Here is a 26874-nt window from a genome sequence, read left to right as displayed (position 1 = left end):
AGAAAGAGAGAGGGAGGGTACTAAACCGCTCAAACTATATAAGAAGAGTGGATAGAAAGGAGAAAAAGGAACAAGAAGATGAAAGAAAGTAAGGATGAATAGCAAAGGGAAATGAGATAAGACGAGGAGAAATATAAGAGAGAGGGTATATTATGAAGGAAGAAGAGAGATAAAGAAATTAGAAACAAGTCGGTGACTACCACACAAATAAGATCCGATCCCCTAATCATCTTGTTAATAACACCCCAAACCATGAAACACAATCTGAACCACGAATCTTACATATCTTGCCATTAGAGGGGGAGGGGGCACGCGTGCGTGGCTCCAACAATTATAAATATAAATTAAATTGTGTAAAGCTATTCCCTCCAACCGTATTACAGAGTATCTTATAAAATCATACATAAAATAATTTATAGATAAAAAGCCAATAAATAAACTTTAATACATACACATATGAAATTTCTTATTTATTTTATACATTCCGTATCGATTACAAACTCTAACTACTATAATTTTCAATAGAAGAGCCACTCGAAATTTTCTACTTTAAAAAGTTTAACAAACAAATATACGATTTTTTCATTATTTTACATTTAATTCATTTTACATATTTTTAAGTATTGCATTTCCTTATTACCACTCCTTATTATCACAATTATTTTAAAACAAAGCTATTCGAAACTTATTTAGGTACTCAATAAGAAATCATATTGCATTCTAAAATAATATATAAAACAATAGTATAATTTTTTTAAAAAAATCTTTAAACTATAACACATTTGATAACTTCACTTATAACAATTGTTTTTGCATATATATTTCCCCATAAAAATTTAATCACTAATCCTAGCCTGTTAATACTACAAATTCATGTGTATCATTGCAATTATAAAACTCGAACACGAATATCACAATAACCGAACACAATCACGAATATCACAATAACCGAACACAACCACGAATTTCACTTATCTTACCGTTGGGGGAGCACGCGCATCGCACGTGCTCCAACGACTAGTTTGTTTAAAAGTTTAAGGTGCCTGTGCTATTCTCTTAAAATAAAGTTTCGGCTCCGATAAGTTCAAATGAATACCAAGTCTAACAAAATTTTGTTGCCTGTGCTATTCTCTTAATTTGTTTTAAATAAAGTTTTAATCATGTATGTAAAAAAAATTCAGATCAAATCATCGTTTTATGTGCAGTTTTTTATCGCAAAATATCTTTAATTTTGTAATGATTTTTTTTTTTTTTAAATCACATATTAATAAAATACACATTATTACGAATCTAACAAGACCCCACTTGATATATTTTTTCTGTATAGATTATTGTATATTTAAGGTCAAAGTTTGGTCAAATATGACATTCAGATCAGATCAGATCAGATCAGACCAGATTTAATAAGTTCACATAAGCAAATATAAGGCAAACTAAACAGGGCACCAGTTTCAATTATTTTCAATCAGGTCTGATAAATTATTATTAGTTATATTAAATTTGAAGTGTTATGATTAAACAAACCATGTCATGCATTATAGTAGCCATATTAGTTATTGCTATTGCGTTACAACAAGTAGCTAGCTAGCTAGTTTTTGTTTTAAGTAAATTAATTAGTAAATAATATCTTCAAAAGCTTCTATCGGATGGAATTATGGGAATGATGCAACATTTTGCGTGGCATACAAGCTACTACCTACAATATTTAGGGAGCTAGCAAAATACCAAACCTATCAATATAATATTTAACCAGCTTCTTTATTCACTCACGATTTGATTGTATACACTTTTCAACAAACCAAAAACTATACTACAAAGTAACCAAATTCATGATAAATGATGAGTAAATTACACAATCAAGCTTCAAAAGAGAAGTGTTAAGATCAAACGTTGAAACCTAAGGACAGGCCCGTTTCTGAGATTTCGGAGGCCTAGGGGCGGATGAAAAATTGGGGCCCTAGTTAGCTAACTATTGAATTTAATAAGAGAAAAATTGGGTATGCAAAAAAATAAAATAAAATACGCGATATTTTATTTGAAGTTAAGAAATTTTATTGGTACAATAACGCTTATACAAAATGTTTCCTTCTAGCATTTCTAGATGCAAAGTCATTAATAATAGTTTCTACATCAATATGCTCTAACATAGTTCTCTCGATACATAAAGTAGCTAAACCATTCAACCTTTCTTGAGACATTGATGATCTCAAGTAGGTTTTCAATAATTTCAACTTTGAAAACACAATAAAACACAATAAATAACACAATAAAAGTTAAAGAATGATATCACCGAATCTCGCAAGATGCTAGTAGTATAGCCGAAAAGTCCAAAAGACCAAAAGTCGTCAAATAACAATGAGCAACACCTACAATAACAAAAAAATCCATAATTAAAATCTATCAATCAACAATTTGACAAAATTTGATACTGATAAGTGATAATTCATAAATCATAAATTTATAGTTAAAAATTTATCAATTGACAATTTGATAATTCATAATCAATAATCAAATATCATATTCATGATTCAAGAAAACTGATACATTGAGAATTAACTGGAAAAATTAATTCGTATAGCATCTTATTTAATATTTCAGAAATACTAATGTAAAATTGAATAATTCATAAATTAAAATAAATTAATTGCTGGAAAAAAGTTAAATTTAAGAACTTACCAATACTCGTATGATTTCTGATTTCATCTTCGATCATCGACGCCAAACTCCATAATTATGGTGAAAATATAATAAATACAAATAGAAAAAAGTGATTAAGAAAATTGATATGTGCAGAACAATTGAAAGAGTATAATGTATAGGAAAAATCTTAGATTTTAATCCCGTTGAAAATTGATTGCAAAGATGAACGTTTATGGGGGAAATCATCTGTTTAGAATTAATTTGGGAAGGAAGATGAAAAATCAGAAAAATATAGGTAATGATACAAATAATTGATTTCATGAATGAAAATTGAAGATTATACGGTTGTATTTGGTTAGATTATAGGAATTAATTTGGCAAATTCAACTTCCCAAAGATGAAGGGGCTATTTTCTAGGAGGAATTAATTTGAGGGGATTAATAAGGGAATAATTTGCTTGATTAACTGACTCTTACTTCGTTATTCTCAGTATAATTTATTTTTTCTTTTTTTTTTTTTTAAAAAAAAATATACGAATATGGATTTAAAATTTTGGGGCCCTGGGCGGGTGCCCCGGCTGCCCCGGCCCAGATACGGCCCTGCCTAAGGACATTTGGGATTTTTACCAGGGCCACCAAACCGAAAACACAATCCTTGGTCAGGATCTAACGCTGGTAAAAGTTGCAAATTGTAACACGATGGATTAGTTCCTCTTCCAACTATGTTTGATCTTTCTGGAATTCGAAGTTTGAATGATTCATCCACATATTGAAGCGAGCACACGTAACTCGCTTTGTTAGTCGTCCCTACATCAGGAAATAATCCGTTGCCCATATTTGTCTCTGTGTGCGGACCAATTCCTACTGAATCGTAGACTGATCCGCCCCATTCTAATCGTGTAGCGCCTTCTGGTAAGCCCGGGAAGAGGGCTGCAGGCCAGTATCCTATTGAAGTGTCCATAATACTTAGCCACCAATTTCCCGTCTTTCGATCCTGTTATCATATCATATCATATCATATATAAAGCTAAACTTTTAGCCAGGCAACGAGATAGCGACACTTGGCGTTCTAATTTTTCGCCAAATGTCACGCCACGTAGGACACAGTAATATAGAATTCAATTTGTAGGATAAAAAAGTTAATTTAGAATTCTATTTTCAATTAAATTTGGATAGAATTTTAGGATAAAATTGTTAATTTAGAATTTTATAAATTATCATATAAATTTATTAGTATTTTTTTGGAGCAAAGGAATTAGCTCAAAATGCACCATATCCATTATTTATAATATATTCTAATCAATTAAAATAATATACTTTACAATCTAATATAATTTTATTACTATGTATAGACCTGTCAATCGGGTCGGGTCACGAGTTATTTCGGACCGGGTCATTATTTCAGGTTACGGGTCAAAAAATGTTTTTCACCAATGTTATTATTATTAGTCATTACATGTCTATTATATACTTTAAATCATCACAAAACACATCAATTCCTAACTAATTTTGTATCAATGATATGTTTTAAAATTTGGCATATAGATTAAAAATTTATCTTAAAATTCAATAAACAACCCGGGCATTGCACGGGCACAAAACTAGTAATAGTATAAAAGTGTTGGGTAAACAGAATTGTGTCAATTCACTTTCAACTAAAAATGAAACGGAAGAAGTATGAGCTTATTTATAATTGTCTTTAATTTAAATACTCTAAACTCTAAAGATACATAGTTAAAGAACTCATCTATACAAGATTTAGCTGTACATTAGTACTTTAATAATTTATTTTTATTTTTTTGATGAAACATTACAGTAGTACTTTAATTTAAATGCCCATTTCGAATAAAAAAAAATTATAACAAAAGTGAAGTAATAAACAGCATGTTTTTTTATACCTGAAAAATGGTTATTTTGTACACATACGAGTCACCACCTATGGTTGAAACTCGTGTTATATAGCCTCCAAGGGTAAATTTGTTGTTGACTTGCACAAATCCGTTACAATCCAAGTCCCAGCAACGAGTAGTCAAGGAATTATCTATCTGTTAAAATATGTAAAAATTGTAAACATTAATAATACTTGTACAAAACTAAAAATTCTACAATGTCATTCTTTAAAAATGACACCACAACTTGCTGATGAGGCAAAATTTGATTGGTCTGTATTTTGTATTTTTATTTTCATTTTGAATTATTTTTAATGTCCAAAATGTATTAAAATTGTATTTTATTTTTGTATTTATTTTTTTCATACATGTATTTATTTTAGAAATACATAATTATAAATTATGAAAATCTAGTTTTATAATTAAAATTAATTTTCAAATTTATAATTATAATTAGAAATCATAAAATTAAATTCACATCTACGTCTAAATTGTTTATCATCGTTCATTATATCGGTCATCGTTTATCATCGTTCATCATCCATCGTCATTATCGTTCATCAATCATCAATCATGGATTTGCTGCGGGACGGAGAAGAAGAATGACTGTCGGAAACATTGCCTGAAAACTGACCATATCAAACCCCGAGAAAGTCGCCTGAAACCTTCCTGAAATTGACCAAAACCGATCCTAAAACCATCGCCAAATAGCCAAGAACTGCCATGCCGAAATGCCTATATTGTAGCCTGAAAACCAAACCAAAAACCCACCCCAAAACCAATCAAGAAACCCACCCAGAAAGACCCCTAAAAAAGCACCAAAAACACACCCAAAATACGCCTAATCGCAGCACCTAATTGCCCAGGAGAGATATCATTAAAAAAATGGCCATTAACGTGATGAACACCATTGTCGATTGAAGAACAATGAAAACAGAGTATTTGATTTGCAGTTTTTTTCTTTTCTTTTCTTTTGTTTTTTTAAGTTTGATTTTCAGAATTTTAATTATAATTTAAGTTTTGGGAATGATTATTTTGTTTAAAAAAAACTATAATGATGTATTCTTTATATAAATACATGTATTTACAAGCATGTATACATGTATAGTACATTTAGCCTTTTAAAAATAAATTAAAAATTGGCCAATTATAACTTGACACATCATTATGTTGTGATGTCATTTATTGAAAAATGACAGTGTAGAAATATCCCTACAAAACGCTACTAAATACTTTTCTCAAAAAAAAAAACAAAAAAAACTGCTACTAAATACTAATAATGACCTCGGGCTCACACCTTCTTCAAAAAAAAATTCAACATAAATTTTTTTTTTCTTTTTTTTTTTTTTTTTGAATAGCACATACAGTTGTTTTTAAGAAAATTTCACATTACTTCTATTATTAGAAAGTCCATCTCCTCTTATTCAGATGGGAAAAAAAAATCTTCTTTAATTTACACTTCAAATATCCAGGATACCTCTATTAACATTTTCCAAGCTAAGGCCCCGTTCTCTTCACCTTAAAAAATAATATTAAGTAAAAATAATTTCAGTTTAGTAAAATTAATTTCAGTTCAGTAAAAATAAGTTCAGTTTAGTAAAATTCAGTTTTCTTATAGAAGAATTATAATAGAAAATCAGTAAAAATAATTTCAGTTCAGTAAAAATAATTTCAGTTCAGTAAAAATAATTTCAGTTCAGTAAAATTAAGTTCAGTTCAGTAAAAATAAGTTCAGTTCAGTTCAATAAAAATAATTTCAGTTCAGCAAAATTAAGGTGAATCAAACAGGGCCTAAGTTGTTTGTTTATATGCTAATAGAGTATAAAAATCAATTATGGACTTTAATTATCGGCTTAAGCTTTTGGTTTAGACGATTCTTTAATATGGTATCAGAACCAGCGTGACACGAATGTCACAAGCTCAATTCTCATCCACCCCCAACTTTCACGTTGAATATTCACATTGGGTATGAGGGGTCGATGATGACGCATCCACATTTTAATTCCAAAGGATCTCATGTGAGGGGGTGTGATAGAGTATATAAATCAATGGTGAGCTTTGGCCATCAGTTTAAGCTTTTTGTTAAGATGGTCATTTAATAATGATTTATTGACGTTTGTAGATAATTTACATATTTATGTGGTTCCTCCTTTATTTTACCCACGTTTTAATTTTAAGGGAGTTTTTCAAAAGATATTAAAGAGCCACATAGAATATACTATGTAGGACTACGGTAGAAGTATGATTTAATCAATAATGAAAAAAGAGATATGCAACCCTTATAAGAAGCTAAAAGTAGAAAGAATTAACAATAAGTAAGCATTTATTGTACAGATTTACTCGTAAATTGTCAATAAATTCCCAACTTAATACTAAAAAAAGAAATTAAATTCTTATATACAGCCTTTAGGGCTGCATATAACATTACCCTTCTTTTATATTACAAAAATCGATTACCACATTTGAAAAGTAAACGAATCAAATTGAAGGTTTTAAATTCAAGTGTCACCTATGTATAATAAAAACTTCTTAGTTTAATTTAATTATATAAAAAAAAAAGTATTTTTTTTTTTTTAATATTTGGGATGTTATTTAAATATGAGAAAGGAACTAATATATTTTACACTAAAAAATTCAATTAATAATCAAAGGAATATAATCACAAATTTAATAAGATGAATATCTAAAATATATTGAGATTTAAAAAATGCATACAAACCGTGCATTATTTGCACGGGCTTAATCTAGTGAAGTATAATGGAGAATGAATTTTCATACCGTAAAGTAAATGAAAAACCTTGTTCTATGGTCACCATATTGCTTTGGATAGACCTGTCAAAAGAATTCATGTACATTTATAAGCATATACTAATTATGGACTATCTTTCCAACATCATAAAATAAAATATGGACTAGCTATCCATAGATCTCAAACTTACAATCCAACCAGCCTCTAGAAAAGCTCCTGAACCTAATAAGACAGCCAATGTAGAAGCACTTGAATCATTTTGCCTAGCAACGTAAGGATCCCATATGCTTATTGTCGCGCTTCCACCATAAAATCGCGTTCCAGTGACAGGGATTGCTTGTACAACAGCAAACTATACATAATTTCACATTTGGAGTTGAAGTAGTAAATAACATATACTTAGCAAGTTAGCAATAATGTTGTTAAACAATATAACATGTAATAATTGTCTATTAGTTTCCTAGAAAACTTGCCTCATGGTGTGGTCCTTTGATTGTATCGTTAGAGTGTGTTGTAGGAGGCTGGTCTTGAAGCTGCCTTCTTCGAATGGGAACGGTGTCTTCTGAGCAGAAACCGTTCTTGTGCCAAGGTTGACGGATGAAGGCCGGAGTAGGGTTGCTTTGGTTCATCATTTTGAGAGATGAGCTAGGGTCCATCTTGATTATTTCACAATTAAGTTACAATTCTTACAAATATCATTTTCAATAAGTTAATATATAGCTGAAATCAAATTTGAAGACTTAATTTATTTATGCTCAAATGACTCTAACAAATTGCTCATTCAATTGACTTATCGACTCATATAAGATCTCAAATTCTCTATGCATTAAAATTAAACCGGCATGTGACACCTTAGCACTAAAGAAGCGGAATGTCTAACATCATGTTGCAGAATGAGTCGTGCTACGAGCTAACCTAGGCGGGCTTGAGCTAAAATTATTTTGGAATAGCATGGCAAGGCTACGACATGACTTGACACGATAAATCATGTTAAAATTTAGTATGCAAGCAAGCACAACACAACACATACAGTGACATGTGGGCTTGACTTGTGCCTAGGCTGCCTCTTTTTAAACTTCATGGGAATTATGCATGGCATATTGGCATGTAGCCAGAACAATTGGCCGTGGGTCAGGCTTAGGTTCAACTTTAGTACATTTGGGATGATCTACTATCATCTTTATGTGCTTTGTTAATAATTCTCCAAACTAATTTTTCGTTACTATAAGTAGAAAAATAAAATGATATTCAACGAGGGATACCCAGTCAATTTTCCAGATAAATAAATAGGGGTATAATTGTCTTTTCAAGTACCAGTGGAGGGGTATATGCGTCTTTTCATGTACTAGTTGAGGGGTACATGTGTAATTTCCTCACCAAACAATAAAAGCAAAAAGCAAATAGTAATTGGATAGCTCACCAAACGTACTGAATAAATGACCCTACTTTTTCAATATATTTACAAAAATGTCATCATATTAACAAAAATTCGTTAATCTGGCAGATTAACTTGTATCTTCCCATATTCAACTCACCGTATAACTGGTTGTACCTTAAAATGAATATTTTTTTTTTTTATCTCCACCACTTATGTACTAACAAGGTATAATAACATAAATAAAGGGATATCTTTGGTTGTGCCACGCCACTAATAAGTTATTTGCCACAAAATACGAGTAATTAATGTTGGAGTTATTCACTTATTCCCATAGTACAACTCCAAGTCTAGGTTCATTGATTTTGCTTCAAAAGATCAAAATTCAAACTTGTTTGATTGATACCATGATTATGGCAATTATTTGACTTTGATCATTATATATTTCCTCCTCTCTAGCCATTTAATACATAGATGGAAGACTAAATAGTATACATGCATAATTAAAGGGCTTTTGATTGATTTCTTATGCATGGTTGCTGTGAAAGATTAATTCCCTTCTTTTGACTTGAGCTTAGTGAAACTTTTACATAAATGAAGCTCCTTCACTTCTTTTTGGACACAAAAGATTACATACTACTCCACAATAAATTGAAGCATCCTCCACTTCACAAGGGATATACACAATTAAAAAGATATACTTCTCTTCTTTACTCCAAAAATGTTACACAAAATAATTCCTTGTTTTGGGCATTGATCATTGTGTTCTCAATCTAGCTATTTGAAGTACACTGGAGAGTTAGAGTTGTGTAACCCTGGAGGTCGATTGCTATGAGTCCGTGTGTACGAGTACGGGGCAAATTCGACTTTAGGGCAGTGATGCTATGTCACGCCACGACATTAAATTAGATAAGTTTGTTCTATTATTAATTGCTATTAGTCATATTTCCTACAATCTAAAGTCGAATTTATTTCATTAATATGGCTAATAGTATAAAAAAAAAAAAAAAAAAAAATTAACATTTAGTTTTCGTATCTTTAATTGTTTGCTCAATCTTTTATGTTCCTAATTTGAGGCCATATCGCTAGTTGTGTTCCTTCTACATCCATATTGAGAAATTTTATTTGTTTGGTGGAAACTAAGAGTTTCTGATGCTTATTTTAGTAATATATAGTTTTGCATTGAATTAAAAGGTTTACTGCTAGTTTATAATTGGCATGATGGATTGATGGGGGTATTTCTTACTAATAATTGAGAGTCTCGGATTAAGAACATGAGCAGACTATCCATGTATTAGATTAATTATTGTTATGATCATTTTGTGTATCATACCTTTTAGTACTCTTAACCTTTTGTGACCCATGTATTTGGAGTATATCCCTACTTTTATTTATATATATATAAAAACTGGGAGATTGTTCTTATGAATAGTGCACGGATTATTATACCCCTCAAAATATTTTTTTACCTCCTTACCCCCAAGTGTAATTTTGTAATTTTTCTTAAGACCCATCAATTAATTAGAAATTAAATGAAGAATGGAATAATAGAGTTTAAATTTTTTATATATAATTTAAAGGGGGTTATGATTTTATTACATATTTACATGACAACATTAGTCACTAGACAATGAAAGGTTGTTGTTTTATGTGGGAGTTTTTTTTTTTTTTTTTTCTAAATTTTGTGAAGGTTGAAATTAACGACTTACACATAATTGTGTTTAAGGACATTGAAACTAATGAAATTAATCTATGATTGTGTCGAAGTAGATGTACTAAAAAGAAAGGAAACCAAATTGACTACGGTGAAAAGGGGAAGAAAGCAAAAAGGGATTCAAGGGAATTATTAAGGTAACTATGGGTTGCATAGGGTTAATTTACTGCAAAACCAAATTGTTAGAAGCATTTTGTCCGAGTTCATAATCTGAATATTTGTTAATTTTTTAGCATGGTGAAATCATGTGTATTTGAATACTATAATGTATTAATGTCGCTCCATCATGTACTGCTATATGATGTACCTTTTAGTTTCCAAATAGGTCAATGAGCGCAAAAGATATATTAAAATCATAAATTCCTATATAAGTGTTAGCACGTTGTGTTTTTTCACTACTTAAATAAATAAGGGTGCAGCATGTTGTATCACATTTCCAAGAATATTCTACAACATAAAAGACAAGAGCCTTCGGTAGTGGACGATTAACTCCATGTGAAGTGCAAACACAAGGCAAGAAAAATTAAGGTTAAGCAATAGAGAGATATTCCTCTATAAGTCCATTAACTCCTTGTCAAGTGCAAACACAAGCCAAGAAAAATTAAGCCAAAAGGGCTGGCCACCTTGCGCAACGCGTGCTTTGGCTGCCTAGTATATATATATATATATATATATATATATATATATATATATATATATATATATATATATATATATTGATTTGAACTATATATATATATATTGATTTGAACATTAAAGTTGACTCTATATCATGGATCTTTATTATGGATCTTTACTTGAAATAAATTACTCGTAACTTCCTTTTAAGTAGATAATTTTTCTAGTAGTGCTTTATTGTGGTAATGTGATATTATATTGTGTATTGTAATTGCAATATTTTTGGAGGTTGTATTTTGTGAAGTACCAAAATATTATAATATGATTGGGTAATGGAAAATGGTGAGTCAATGGAATCATTTACAAGCGTGTAAATTTCTTCTTGAGAGCAAGTGATTGATTTGGTTTTATTTATTTCCTAATGATATAAGAAAAGTATTTTGTAAATCACATGTATATGAGTGAATGACTTGACACAGTGAAAATATTGAGAGAAATATTATCTTAGTTACCCACTTATAAAGTTATAATTATGTGATGTCATTTTGGGACTGCTAGCTTAATAAAGTTACATATTTCTTATTTGGGCAATTAAGTTCAAGTGTGCATCCTTTTAATTAATTGTTGTAAGCATCTATAATCCCCTCTGTATGTTCAATTATCTTTGTCGAACTAGCTTATATACATAATCAATTTATGTGAGCCTTCTAGGCGTGTGAAAGGCCTGAAAGCCTATATACTATTTTTGTTGTATATTTTTGAGGTGTACGATAATATAATTTGGTTTTGGCAAATACCTACGGTGTAGTTGCTAAGTGAAAGGCTTTATTCGGTTACTATTTATTTGACAAAGTTTGCTAACACCAATTGACTGTTGATTCCATAACTACGAGTTCTTAAATGAATTAATCAAAGCTATGTGATCAAGGGTGTGGGTATAAGTTGTATCACATACAATAATTCATCCACAATGCTAGGGGGCAAATTATTCTTTTTCAAGCTTATTATTATTGGATTTTAACATATGGACATACATATCTAATTTGCCCTTTTACGTAGATTAATACAATGTGAGGTGTATGGCTTGTGCATTGTCAAGGACAATGAATTTGAGTTTGATTCTAACCAATAAGTTAATTATCATGACCAACTTTGGTAAAGGTGTATAGGTGAAATTTATCTTTCGAAATTGAGTTATGTTTTACCTTACTAGATAATAGCTTGATCACTACTTAACTTTGGGTTATTTCCATTGTTGAGTCATGTTGGCCAAGGAGGTATTTGTGATGTTTCACAGAATAATGTTGAATTATGAGAATTTTTACATATATTGGAATAATAAGAGGGAATAACTCTAAAGGTTTTTAAAATAGCCCGTGTTTTAACTTTGGTTAATGTAACTTATGTGTGGTATTGATTTTTCAGCTCATTATGTTGGCTAATGGTTTGTCTCACGAGAATCTTTATATATCTCCCTTGATTAACATTTACATATTGTTAACCTCCCGTGCTTTTTGTGTGGGGATGCTTAAAAGCCTTGAATTATTTAAGGTGAGATGTTCCATAGCATACTTCACAATTATCTTTAGAGACACTGCGATGTTGTGATTGTTGAATATGCTAAATATACTATTTAAAAGACATAATATGTTATTAAAGTTAAGTATGCTAACTTGTTTTTAGAATTATGTCATGGTGATTTAATGTGTTGTATTTGACATAATATTAGTTTGAGAATCACTTGAGAAGTGTTATTCTTTGAATTAATGAATCATGTTAGTCACATTGATGAGATCGTCACTCATCATTGCAATGGTATGATAATTTGTAATGTGATTCATGTAATTTAATTTGCTTCAGTTTCTAATTGACTTTTATTTTGTGAAATTGGTGAGTAGACCAACTAGAAAGAATTTGAGTCATGATCCAAACCATTAAGTCTAATTGTCTTTCTTAATTAGAAAGGTTGGAAGATTAGAAGAAGCCTTGGGGTGTCTTTAAGAAGTGGATAATTATCCGTAATCATATGGAGAAACCATGCTACTGTGTTTGTACTAGTTTTGGAGAGAAGTGAGTTAAATTTTAAGTCCTTATTTGTGACCTATCATATTTGTAAAAGTTAGTCTTGTCTAACCTAATAAAGCCATTGGATGTAATTAATGGTAACTGTCATGAGTCATTTGAAAGGAAATAATTTGATATAACTTCACTGAAGGTTGGTGATTGACTATCTTGATTGTTTCTCATCATTAACTAAGTTTGTATATTGTCTTGTTTGTGCTATTATCCTTTAGTGGTTTGATAGTAGTTATAATGAAGGCTTAAATTGCAAATTAATATGACAACTTAGTTATAAAAAGTGAGAGTGGAGAAACTTTCCTATGTGTGTGTCCTTGTAAGAAATAATACAAGGTAGATAAGTTTATTAATTTGGGCACCAAAGCTATAGTGTGAGAAGTCATCACATGATTATTATTTTCGTGATTTGTTAGTTTGGCCATGATTGTGAATCATACGCTTCTAACATAATGTCGTTATGTGACGAGAAAATTGTCATGATATTAACCATAGTGCAGGTGGAGACTATGAAAGTGCTCTCTAAGGATCATTGTATGGTACTGTGAAATAAGAATTAAATTTGCAAGTTTAAGATGCTTACGAAGTAACCAACAATGATGAGTTTTGTGAAGGTTTGGCTCAAAACGTTATGCAATCTTATTGCAAAACCTATTAGTAGATATCAATTGTGGGGGGAGCCAACTCCATTAAATACATGTGTTGTGAATTATAAGTTACAATTGAGGTAACTTATAATGGAAAAAGAATATATACATGCTAGTAGCATGGATATTAATCATAAAAATGTGTGTTCACGTGATGTGAGAGGAATATTAGAGATTCCCTCAATAAAGGCCTTTATAGAAAAATTGGTGTCGGAGTCAGCACAAAGGAATGGGTTTAAGCCTATGAGGAGTGAATTGTGATTGATACCCATCTTAGAAATTTCTAAGTTCAATGGGTCAAACGAAGTCACAAAAGAGCTCAAGTATAGTACCACGACCATTCCATATTAAAGAGATGTGGTACTTCTTACTGCTATGTGTATGAGGTTGAGTTAAAGAACTCTTAATAAGTTCGTAGCCTTAATATATAAAGGTGGTTTGTGGCAGTACAAACTTGATGAACTTACCTATGTGAATATAGGGGTTACGCCCAATCCCCTATGAGGTTCCAAAGGCTAGGACCTCTAGAGCATTCATGAAAAATCCAGGCATATGTGGGGCATTTTTTTTAATTTCGCGATAACATCTTTGATTGGAGAAAGGTTTAGTACGCAACTGTGTTTATATAACCTCATGAAAGGTTCAAGGCCAAGTCCACCCTATATGACTGTATAACACAATTGTAAGTACTGGGCATCAATTCAAGTCCACAAGACATTGATACTTGCAAAACCGAGTATCCTTTGCCCAAATTTCTTTACTTTGCTCTTTTGAATCGTGTGGGGGAATGTTGGAGTTATTCACTTATTCCCATAGTACAACTCCAAGTCTAGGTTCATTGATTTTGCTTCAAAAGATCAAAATTCAAATTTGCTTGATTGATACCATGATTATGGCAATTAGTTGACTTTGAACATCATATATTTCCTCCTCTCTAGCCGTTTAATACATAGATGGAAGACTAATTAGTATACATGCATAATTAAAGGGTTTTTGATTGATTTCTTATGCATGGTTGCTGTGAAATATTAATTCCCTTCTTTTGACTTGAGCTTAGTGAAACTTCTATATAAATGAAGCTCCTCCACTTCTTTTTGGGCACAAAAGATTACATACTACTCCACAATAAATTGAAGCATCCTCCACTTCACAAGGGATATACACAATTAAAAAGATATACTTCTCTTTTTTACTCCAAAAATGTTACACAAAATAATTCCTTGTTTTGGGCATTGATCATTGTGTTCTCAATCTAGCTCTTTAAAGTACACCGGAGAGTTAGAGTCGTGTAACCCTGGAGGTCGATAGCTATGAGTCCGTGTGTATGAGTACGGGGAAAATTCGAGTTTAGCGCAGTGATGCTATGTCACGCCACGACACGACATTAAATTAGATAAGTTTGTTCTATTATTAATTGCTACTAGTCATATTTCCTACTAAATAGTAATTGGATAGCTCACCAAAAGTACTGAATAAATGACCCTGCTTTTTCAATATATTTATAAAAATGCCATCAGATTAGCAAAAATTCGTTAATCTGGCAGATTAACTTGTATCTTCCCATATTCAACTCACCGTATAACTAATTGTACCTTAAAATGAATATTTTTTTTTTTAATCTCCACCACTTATGTACTAATAAGGTATAATAACATAAATAAAGGGATATCTTTGGTTGTGCCACGCCACTAATAAGTTAATTGCCACAAAATACGAGTAATTAACTAATTGAATTAGTACAACTCTACTCTAATTACCTGTATCTTGTGATCCTTGAGGAGAGGATGATCAAGAGCTGGCTGTTTCTGTATATCAACACAATCTACCACATCCCCATCTTCGCCCTGTTTAACACAACAAAAACATCCAGTACAAGTTATATATACAAATCATATACATGTGACGAACAACAATTAACTTATATATTTAGCGTATCATACAATATAAGGTTGATTGGAAGTAAGGATGCATGATGTGCTATTCTCTTAAAATAAAGTTTTCGTTCCGATAAGTTAAAATGAATACCAGGTCTAACAAAATATTATTACATGTGCTATTCTCTTAAGGGCCGTTGGTTGAGGGTATTCATCAAAGAAAATGAGAATCAACTGCCCTGATTCCCTTTAATATGTTGTTGTTTGTTAGGCCTTTTTTCCTATTCCCTTTACCCTCTTCATTCCTCCAAATCCTTCAAAGTTGATTCCCCACCCCCTAGATATTTCCATTCTCATTCCTTAGTCACCATTACACCACCATATCACCACCCTCCTACCTATCCAAATCAACGGAAAGCCGCTCCACTGCACCATGCCCAGCCACGTCACCACTCACTGCCTCTCCCCCACCCCTCGTTGGCCATCCTCACTCTCGAAACCTACCATCGGAAAACCTAAAAAAAAAACCCTTCCCCCATAGTGTAAAAAGGCCGATCGGCCCTACCCCTCAATCGAAACCATCAAGGTGGGGGAGGGTCGACGGATTTTACGGGGAGTGAGACTAGATTCTAGGGTTTTTCTAAGCCAGGCCAAGAGAGGTTTTTTCGGGGGAGGGATGAGCCGCGCTGGCCAATGAGGGGCGGGTGAGGGCTGGCGAAGGGCAGTGAATGGTGGGGGAATAAAGTGCGGTGAATGGTTTGGTGGATGGATGGTGGCTAGAAAAGGTAGAAAGTTAATGAATTAGGTGGTTGTGTGGTGGTGGGACTGGCGGGATTGTTTCCCTTGGTTTTTAAAACAAACAACATAACAAATATAAGGTATTTTCATTCCATTATTTTCCTTTTCCCTTGATCATTCCATTTCGATTACCCCGTACAAATCAAATGGCACCGTAATTTGTTTTAACGTTTTAATCATGCATGTAAAAAAAAAAGCTCTTAGTTTCAATTGGTCTAATAAATTAATAGTTATATTAAATGTTAAATGTTAGGATTAAACAAACCATGCTTTATACGGAGTAGTTATATTACAATTAGTTATTACGTACTATTGTGTTACCACAAGTAATAGCTAGTTATAGTTTTAGTTTTAATTAAATCAGTAAATTACTGTATATATTATTTATTTTTTTGGTGTTCAAAGAGCCACGAGGGTGGGTGATGAGAATCGAACCCAAAATCTCTTGGAACCGAGAGAGGAGCTCTAACAACTTGATCCATCTCTCACTCTCTATATGTATTATTACTTATATTTCTAGTAATTACTAGATGAAACCCATGCGATGCACGGTTTGATTGAATTCTTTAAAATATATATATATATATATATATATATATATATATATATATATATATATATATATATATATATATATTGTGCCCGTGCGATGCTCGGGTTGTTTATTAAATTTTAAGATATATTTTAATCTATATGTCAAATTTAAAAATATATCATTGATATAAAATTAGTTAGCAATTGACGTATTTTTGTAACGATTTAAACTTGTAGACATGTAATGACTAATAATAATAATATTGGTGAAAAACATTTCATGACCATGTCTGAAATGGCTCGTGACCCGATCTGATTAACAGGTCTACACAAAATAATAAAATTATATTAGATTGTGAAGTATATTATTTTATGATACAAAAAATAAATTTATATGATAATTTATGAGAGTTATAATCTAATTATTTTTTGAATAAAATTATAATTCAATTTGTACATATGAAATATTGGTACTTTATCAAAAATAAAACTTTAAATTAACAATTTTATCCTAAAATTATATCCAAAGTTGATTGAAAATAAAATTCTAAACTAACTTTTTTATCCTACAAATTGAATTTTATATAACTCTATCCTACGTGGCACGACACTTGGCAAAAAGTTGGAATGCCAAGTGTCGCTGTCTCGTCACCTGGCTAAAAGTTTAGCTTTATATATTAGTTATATGATATGATATATATAATTTGTTATATATTAAGATGAAATTTCTAATATCAAAAGAAAATATTTTATATTTAATTAATTTGAACCGAGAGATCTCATTCGCCAATATTGCTTACGTGTCATTTAAATTATTTAATACTAAAAGAAACTAATAATCTGTTATTTAATTGCCTACTACTAAAATTTATAATCCTACATGGCGCATTAAGAAAATTAGATCCTACGTGGCTCTCTAAAAGCTCGGGAAAAAAACTCCCCTTTATATATTAATTCTATAAGAAAATAAAAATCTATTATTTAATTGGCTACAACTAAAATTTATAATCCTACACGGCGCGCTGAAAAAACTAAATCTTATGTAGCTTTTTAAAAACTCGGAAAAAACTCCCCTATATATATATATAAAAGCTAAACTTTTAGCCAGGTCACGACGTTGCGACACTTGGTGTTCCAACTTTTTGCCAAGTGTCGCGCCACATTGGAGCGATTTAAATAGACTTCATAAGATATATATATTAAAAAAAAAAAGAATTTTAGGATAAAATTTTAAGTTTAGAATTTTATTTTCGATAAAAGACCAATATTTCAGAGATACAAATTGAATTATAATTTTATTCAAAAATATTATTAGATTATAATTCTAAATAATTAGCATATAAATTTAATTTTTTATGTCATAATATTTTTTTTTTTGGAGTGAAGGAATTAGTTTAAAGTGTAAAACATCTATTTATAATATATACTAATCGGTTAAAACAGTATACTTCATACCTAATATAATTTACATAGACCTGTCAATTAGGGTTGAGTCATGAGTCATCTCGTATTGGGTCATCACTTTAGGTTACGAGTCAAGAAATGTTCAACCCTTGCCCAAAGTTTTGGGTTCGGGTCAACCCAACGAGCTTTGAACATTGATTTTATTTAATTTATTATTTGTTTATTTATTTTAATGTATTAAATCGAACATTTCCACCAATATTAGTATTAGTCATTACATAGAACATGAATAATTGTTAAGTGCTAATTTTGTATCAAAAGCTAATTTATCTTTAAATTCAATAAACTAATTTTGTATCAATGATATATTTTAAAATTTGACATGTAGATTAAAAATTTATGTTTAAATTCAATAAACTACCCGGGCATCGCACGGACACAAAACTAGTATATATATATGAGCTTACCGAAATTATATCTTCAAAAGTTCAATGGGATGGAATTATGGGAATGATGCAATATTTTGCATGACATACAAGTTACTAGGTACAATACTTATGGACCTAGCTAGCAAAATACCAAACCTATCAATATTAAATTTAAATAGCTTCTTTATTAACTCACAATTTGATTGTATACACTTTTCAACAAACCAAAAATTTTACTACAAACCAACCAAATTCATGATAAATGATGAGTAAATTATACAATCAAGCTTCAAAAAAAAAAAAAAAAAAAAAAAAAAAGGTAAGATCAAACATTCAAACTTAAGGACATTTGGGATTTTTACCAGGGCCACCAAACAGAAAACACAATCCTTGGTCAGGGTCTAACTCTGGTAAAAGTTGCGCATTGTAACAAAAAGGGTTAGTTCCTCCTCCAAATAAATTTGATCTTTCTGGAATTTGAAGTGTGAATGATTCATCCACATATTGAAGCGAGCACACGTAGCTCGCTTTGTTAACCCTTAAATCGGGAAATAATCCGTTCCCCATATTCGTCTCAGTGTGCGGACCAATTCCGATTGAATCGTAGACAGATCCACCCCATTCTAAACTCGTAGCGCCTTCTGGTAAGCCGGGGAAGAGGGATGCTGGCCAGTATCCTATTGAAGTGTCCATGACACTTAGCCACCAATTTCCCGTCTTTCGATCCTGTAATAATTGATTTAAAAGCATATTAGCATAAAAGTGAAAAAAGAAATAAAATGAGCAAACTATAAGCAGTCCTAAGACTGCATAAAATACGTTAAAAGTAGAAAGAATAAGCTTTAAATTAAAAATAAACCAAATTTAACTGTACTGTACATTAAAAAAAATGTACTCCGTAATAAACAGCATGATTATTATACCTGAAAAATGGCTATTTTTAACTCATACAAGTCACCACCTATGGTCGAAACTTGTGTTATGTAGGCTCCAAGTGAAAATTTGTTGTTGACTTGCACAAATCCGTTACAATCCAAGTCCCAGCAACGAGTAGTCAAGGAATCATCTGTCTGTTTGATTTATAAAAATTGTGAAGTTTAGTACTTGTAAAAAAAAGAGCTTCTAATTAAACCATTGGCTAATAACTTCATCTTAACAAAATTATAGTGAATGATAGATATTATATTTATGATATCTGGTGCGACTGGCCGACGGTGCGATAAGGTGCCATTTCAGTAACCCCTCTAGTAACCCCTCAAGTAACCTCACTTAAGTAACCCCTCTAGTAACCCTCCAGACAAAGTAACCCCTGACTGACATAGTAACCCCCGACCTAATAACCCCTGACCGACCTAATAACCTCTAACCTAGTAACCTCTAGTAATTCCAAGTAACCCCTAACAGACCTAGTAACCCTTAACCTAGTAACCCCTAATAACCCCAAGTAACCTCTAACCGACCTAGTAACCCCTAACCTAATAACCCCTAACCGATCTAGTAACCCTTAGTAATCCCCTACCTAGTAACCTCTGACCGTCCTAGTAACCCCGACCTAGTAACCCCTAGTAGCCCCCGACCTAGTAACCATTAACCCACACCCAAACCCAACGTAACCACCACCAACATCAATCTTTCTCAACCGCCGTCCTCAAAACCTTAAAACACCACCACACCACTACCAACTCCCGTACCACTAACAACCATTAAAATTGTTAAAAAACAAATTAAATCGAATAAATAACTCAAAATTAATATTGGCTTCGAATTTCACTTGAAATATGGCTAAGAAGGCCAAATTCAGCCATAAAACTCTAGATCTAGAGTTTTCATGGTTGAATTTGGCCTTAAAACCTCTAGCTTGTTTTTCGACGATAGATTACGAGGAGCTTCCTTACCCCCTACCACCACTTCTCCATTTAACTTGTTTAATTTGAGTGGGCTAACTAGAGAAGATGGAAATAGGAGAGAGGAGAGATAGAAGAGAGTTCATAAAAGGGGTGTGTTTAGGTGGGAAGAAGAAAACATGAAAGAGAATAGGAGATAGAGAAGAGAGAGAAAAAAAATAATAAAAAAAAAAATTTATATTGCGGCTGGCCGTACGGTGCAGCCAGCCGCATATGAAACTTTGTGTTATGATAAAATTTGTCGCAGATTAGGATAGATTTAATGTATATTTTGTATTCTTATCGTACTAGGTTTCCTAACGTGATAAGGTCTAGTATTGTAACACTATATATATATATATATATATATATATATATATATATATATATATATATATATATATATATATATATATATATATATATATATATATTCTGATCAATGGTACATACTCCAACTTGAGGAGTTTTCCCAATATCTAGCAGTGAAAAATAAACTATCTAATAAAATCCAGATTTTGTCAAAAGTGACCTAATAAAAAAAAAAATGTTGTAAGAAAATATTTAATAAAAGTTAAATGTAGAAAAATGCTATTTTTGCCCGGATTTCTATAGTTGATCTAATATTCTGGCGTTGGCTGATTTAAAAACAATCCGGTAGGGAGGAGGGTTGAAGCTGGTATTTTTTTTATTTATTATTTTTTACTTTTTTTTAGACTAATAACAATTTGACACGTTTCATGTAATTTGATTTAACACGTTGTTAACCTTTATTGACTGATTGGAGAATTCTAGAAAACACACCCTTAAGTTGATATTGCTGCAAAATAATAAAAAATTAGGATTATATAAACTAAATTGATCAAAGTTGATTGTGACTATTAAAACCAATGTTGTTACTATATTTAATACAAGAAAGTATAATGGTAAATAAATTTTCGTACCGTAAAGTAAATGAAAAACCTTGTTCTATGGTCACCATAGTGCTTTGGAAAGACCTGCAAAAGAAGTCATAATGGATATCTATAATCATATGCTAATTAATTAAATGAATAACACCGTTTCAACTCTTCCAAGCTTGCCAATATCATAAAATTATGGACTATCTCCAACTTACAGTCCAACCAGCCTGTAGGAAAACTCCTGGACTCAATAGGACAACCAATCTAGAATCACTTGAATCAGTTTGCCTGGCTACATAAGGATCCCATACGCTTATTGTCGCGCTACCTCCATAAAACCGTGTTCCGGTGGCAGGGATTGCTTGTACAACAGCAAACTATACATAATTTCACATTTGGAATTGTAGTAAATAATACGAAGTATATATATAGACAATATAGTTAGCAATAATGTTCATAAACCACATAACATGTAATTGCTTGTCCATTAAATCTTTCCTAGTAAACTTGCCTCATGGTGTGGTCCTTTGATTGTATTGTTTGTAGGAGGCTGGTCTTGAAGCTGCCTTCTTCGAATGGGAACGGTGTCTTCTGAGCAGAAACCGTTTTTGTGCCAAGGTTGATGGATGAAGGCCGTTGTAGGGTTGCTTTGGTTCATCATTTTGAGAGATGAGCTAGGGTCCATCTTGATTATTTCACAAGTTACAAATGTGATATTCAATAAATTAATAACCGAAATCAAATTTGAAGACTTAATTATGCTCAAATGACTTTAACAAATTGGTCCAATTCAATTGACTTAAGACTCATACAACTGATACAAGATCTCAAATTCTCTATGCACTATAAAATAAACCGGCCTGTGATAGATTAGTACTAAATAAACATGTCCAACATGTTGCTGAGTGAATCATGCTACGAGCTAATATAAGCTAAGCCGGCTTGAGCTAAAATTAATTTGGAATAACATAACAAGGCTACGACATGACTTGTGACTTGATATATATGTTAAAACTTTGTATGCAAACAAGCACGACACAACACATACAGTGGCATGTGGCCTTGAGTTGTGCCTAGGGTTCCTCTTTTTAAACTTCTTCAAGGCATGTAGCCAGTACAATTGGCCATGGGTCAGGCTTACAAGCCCAAGGCAGGTTCAACTTGAGGTACATTTAGGATGATCTACTACCATCTTTATGTGCTTTGTTAATAATTCTCCAAACTAATTTTTGTAACCATAAGTAGAAAAATAAAATGATATATATTCAATTCACCGTATAACCGATTGTACCTTAAAATGAACATAATTTTTTTTTTTTTTTTTATCTCCACTACTTATAATAACATAAATAAAGGGACATCTTTGGTTGTGCCACGCCACTAATAAGTTATTTGCCACAAAATACGAGTAATTAACAAATTGAATTAGTACAACTCTAATTACCTGTATCTTGTGATCCTTTAGGAGAGGATGATCAAGAGCTGGCTGTTTCCGTATATCAACACAATCTACCACATCCCCATCTTCGCCCTGTTTAACACAACAAAAACATCCAAATACAAGTTATATATACAAATCATATATATGTGACGAACAACAATTAACTTATATATTTAACGTATCATACAATACCTTAATGGTTTTGACAGTTCCCTTGGGAGGAGCTGAATCGTAGTTACTCGTCTCCTGTTCGAGGATTCTTCCTCTAACGACATGGGATAAATTTAGCACTAGTACACCCACTAGCAGAAGTAGCACAAAGCGGTATAGTCCATGGAAACCGAGGTGCTCGGAAGCCATAAGAGGAACGTTACCAAATGTACGTATATATATTTGGTAAACACAAAAAAATGAAGTAGATTATATTGAGCAACCTTGTCAAATATGCTGTTTTTATAGTAGGGAGATCTTGCTCATAATGTGTTAAGACTAAAAAAAATGGCATGAATTATTCAAGGTAAGAGTTGACTTTTTTGTTTGACATTTGATTGAAGCTTAAAGAGATGGACATGATCATTAAAAAATGACCATGATAAAGACCAAATTATACTTTATTACTCCGTATTAGTTGATTGGAAAATATAATGATGATTAATGATAGGAAAAAGAATTTAATTGGCCGGTTAAGTAGATAATGCTAAAGAAAGTTCAAACACTTCAAAGTCTTTGACATCTACGTTAAACCAAAACAAATATTGAAATATTACAAGTATTATTTTGACGGGAAGATCCAACAAATATTTTGAATAAGAATAATTCGAGGACAAAATCCGGCTAACTTAGTAGAATATAGTATGTACAATGTATGTATCCTTCAAAAAAAAAAAAAAGTACAAAGTATATATATATACTTAATATAAGAATAATTCTAGGGTGATATAATTTCCTGAAAAAAAAAATCTAGGGTGAAATAATCCGGGTAACTTATTAGAATATAATACAAAGTACATATTCTAGGGTGTTTTACTGTAAATAATTCTAATTTGGATTATTCTAAATCAATCCCAACTTTAAAGTGCATTTTTCTTTTAACATTCCCACATCGATCAACAAAAGTCGAACAACCTAATATAATAGGTAACTTGACATGCGTGAAGCCGTGATTGATAAAAAAAATTTAATAAAAAATATATTTTAAAAATCAGATTACCCCATCCTCACCCATTCCCCTACCAGACCACCCTAGCCCTAGCCTCATCGGAAAAATATTCTCCACATTCCCTCCCCAAAACAACCGACCACCTTAGCTTTCCCCTACGCTAGAAACTACCTCCTTTTTCTTCCCCTTCCCTTCCCCACCTCGAAAAAACAACCCTCCTCCCTTCCCCAGCCCTCTAAAATCACTCTCTCCCACCCCGAAACTGCCTAGAGGGAAGGGGAGGGGTGGTTTTAGGGGTTTGGGAAGAGAGGGTAGTTTTATACACGTTAGAGAAAGGCAAATGGGGTGGTTTGGGGGAATGACATAGGAGAAGGATAGGGGAGGTGTCAAGGGTTGGGGTTGGCTGGCCATTCGTCTACAGGGGTCGGATGGGGGTGGCTGACCGATTTTAAGGCTTGGGGTGGCCAGCCGTTGATAGCTTATAATTTTGTACGTATGATTTTAGAGTGATTTTGAGCCTTAGAATTGTGAGAAATAAATGCCTAATTACTCTATTTTTATGCATTGTTTGTTTATCTTATGCTTCACTGGGTTGCTAGTGTTTTGGTGCATATTTAGGTATAAAGATGACACTTTGAAACTTTTGGACAAAGAAGAAAAGAAGTTAGAGACAAGAAGAGGAAGTAAGGGAGCTATGGAAGAATAATGAAAGAAGCAAGGAAAAGTGTCCAAGAGTAAAATAAGAGAATTTTGAAGGGTTTTGGAAGGATTTTTTCACTAAGGTCAATTTCAAATGACCATAAATTTTTTTTCTACTTAATATTTAGAAGTGATTTAAATTGGAGATTAAATTTTATCTCAAGAGTTTTTCAACGGATGATCAAATGCCTTATTCTAATGAGTAATGAAGAAGTTATGACCTTCTGAAATGAAGTTGTTTCGCTAGAAAAGGTTGCTTGTCCGTGCCAAAAAGGGGCATGTTCGTTCAAAGACCTGCACGTCCGTGCCAAGGTCATGCAGTAGCTATTGCACTTATTTTAAAATGTCTTTGCATGCCCGAGCCGACCTCTAGACGGGTCGTTTTTCGTTTTCTCCGTCCTTTTACTTGCGGGTTATATAGCTTCATTAGTATGGGGGAGCTTCTTCTCCCTTAGTCTTCGTAGGTCCTTTCTCTTAGTTAACAATGTATATCTTTAATAAATTAGTTATTTTAGCTTAGAATCTCTCAAACTCAAGTATTATAGAACATAATTTTAAGCTTTATTATCTCAATTTCAACATTTCTCTTCAACTTTGAAGCTTTATATAGTAATTTAATTTCTTCCTCTCTTCTTTTCTTAATTTTTTGTTTTTATATGGTTTTGTGGATCTTAATTTTCTCTTAATCCTTGTTAATGTTCTTGCATGTTCAATGTTAGAATGTTACTTTTATCCATGATTTGTGAGCAGTTACTTAGCTAGGGATTGGGTGAAAACCCAACTAAGTCATGGGTTGATTAATTTAGATTTATTCATGTTATTCTACTTTGGGTTGATAGCGTTTTGTGCCTGAATTGATTGTTGCATGTGTATTTTTGGTGGCCACTTTATGCTCATGTGTTCATTCCCTTACTCACATTGAAAGATAGAGTTTGGTAGTGAGTCCCTTCTTGTGCAATTGAATTATGCCTCTTTCATGACTATGGATGCTTTATTTGTTTCATTGAATAATAGGATGCTTTAGTGTGATAATTTAGGTGAGAATTCCCAATTATTTGTGCTTCATGCTATTTCGCATTGATCGAAAGACAAACTCTCTTCGCTAGGGATTGGATGAAAACCTAATTATTTTTATAGAGCAGAATTTATGATTACTAATTCACTATTATTTTTTAATAAATTAAAATATATATTATAAACAGATAATGGCGTGCTTTTTAAAATGAATTTGATGATAGTAAATAGAATAGAGTTATAGGGTACTTTATAAAGTTATACTTAATGTTTTATGTATGAAATATTATAAATATATTGATAATAAAACTCTAAGTAACTTTTTTATCTTAAAAAAAATATATCCAAATATTCTCCTTACTTATTATCATCTGTGTCATAATAATACTTATTATTTGTCGCTTACATGGCGTGACACAAAAATTTTTGAGAGGTAAGTGATATCGTTGTCTTGTTGTCTGGCTGCGAGGCTCGGCTCGGCTTTATTTATTATTTATATTATTTCATCTCATAGTCTCTACTCTCAAGTCTCAAACACCTCCCCCCCCCCCCCCCTCTTTTTTTTTTTTTTTTTTTTTTTTTTTTTATATATAATGTACTTTCTCTATTTCCTTATAGTTGCAACACACACTTTATCACATACAATATTCAAGAAAAGTATAATAATACACTTAAAATGGGGTTAAGAGGTTGTTATAGGTATAATCAAGTGGGCCATGATGAAGTTTAAATAAAGGCAATAGTACAATTTTCACCATAAAAACCTTCCTTTGGAATGTTGCAAGTATTGTGACATTTTCATTTTCGAGAAGTGTTGCAACTATAAAAAAAACTGACAAAGTATCTTTTAACACATCTTCTATACATAGAATATTAAACTACAATTTTGTTAATAAATAATTTCCCAACAAACCCCACATACGTAGTATTCTAACAAACTCAATTTAACCACCTAAAACTATGTGCTGGTCAAAGATCAAAGTGTTCTCTTTTCTCTTTTTTTTTTTTTTTTTTTTTTTTTTTTCAATGAG

General features: G+C 31.8%; 2 protein-coding genes across 2 annotated transcripts; both read right to left on the bottom strand.

The window, feature by feature from the left end:
* Window positions 1-3243: 3243 nt before the first annotated feature.
* On the bottom strand, window positions 3244-15938 carry LOC145557826 (protein neprosin-like). The gene is made up of 7 exons (XM_081619008.1): window positions 15876-15938; window positions 15465-15551; window positions 7751-7933; window positions 7468-7629; window positions 7307-7360; window positions 4538-4684; window positions 3244-3633 (listed from the first exon to the last, which is right to left on the bottom strand). The coding sequence occupies exons 1-7, from the start codon at window positions 15936-15938 to the stop codon at window positions 3244-3246; spliced, it is 1086 nt and encodes a 361-aa protein (XP_081475134.1).
* Window positions 15939-19084: 3146 nt separating this feature from the next.
* Window positions 19085-23331, bottom strand: LOC145557825 (protein neprosin-like). The gene is made up of 7 exons (XM_081619007.1): window positions 23164-23331; window positions 22975-23061; window positions 22042-22215; window positions 21746-21907; window positions 21573-21626; window positions 19669-19815; window positions 19085-19471 (listed from the first exon to the last, which is right to left on the bottom strand). The coding sequence occupies exons 1-7, from the start codon at window positions 23329-23331 to the stop codon at window positions 19085-19087; spliced, it is 1179 nt and encodes a 392-aa protein (XP_081475133.1).
* Between the last annotated feature and the right edge of the window lie 3543 nt (window positions 23332-26874).

Source organism: Chenopodium album, chromosome 9 (assembly GCF_948465745.1).
Source record: "Chenopodium album chromosome 9, dcCheAlbu1.1, whole genome shotgun sequence".
In the NCBI taxonomy this organism is placed as follows: domain Eukaryota; kingdom Viridiplantae; phylum Streptophyta; class Magnoliopsida; order Caryophyllales; family Amaranthaceae; genus Chenopodium; species Chenopodium album.
This window is presented reverse-complemented; position numbering and strand designations above follow the sequence as displayed.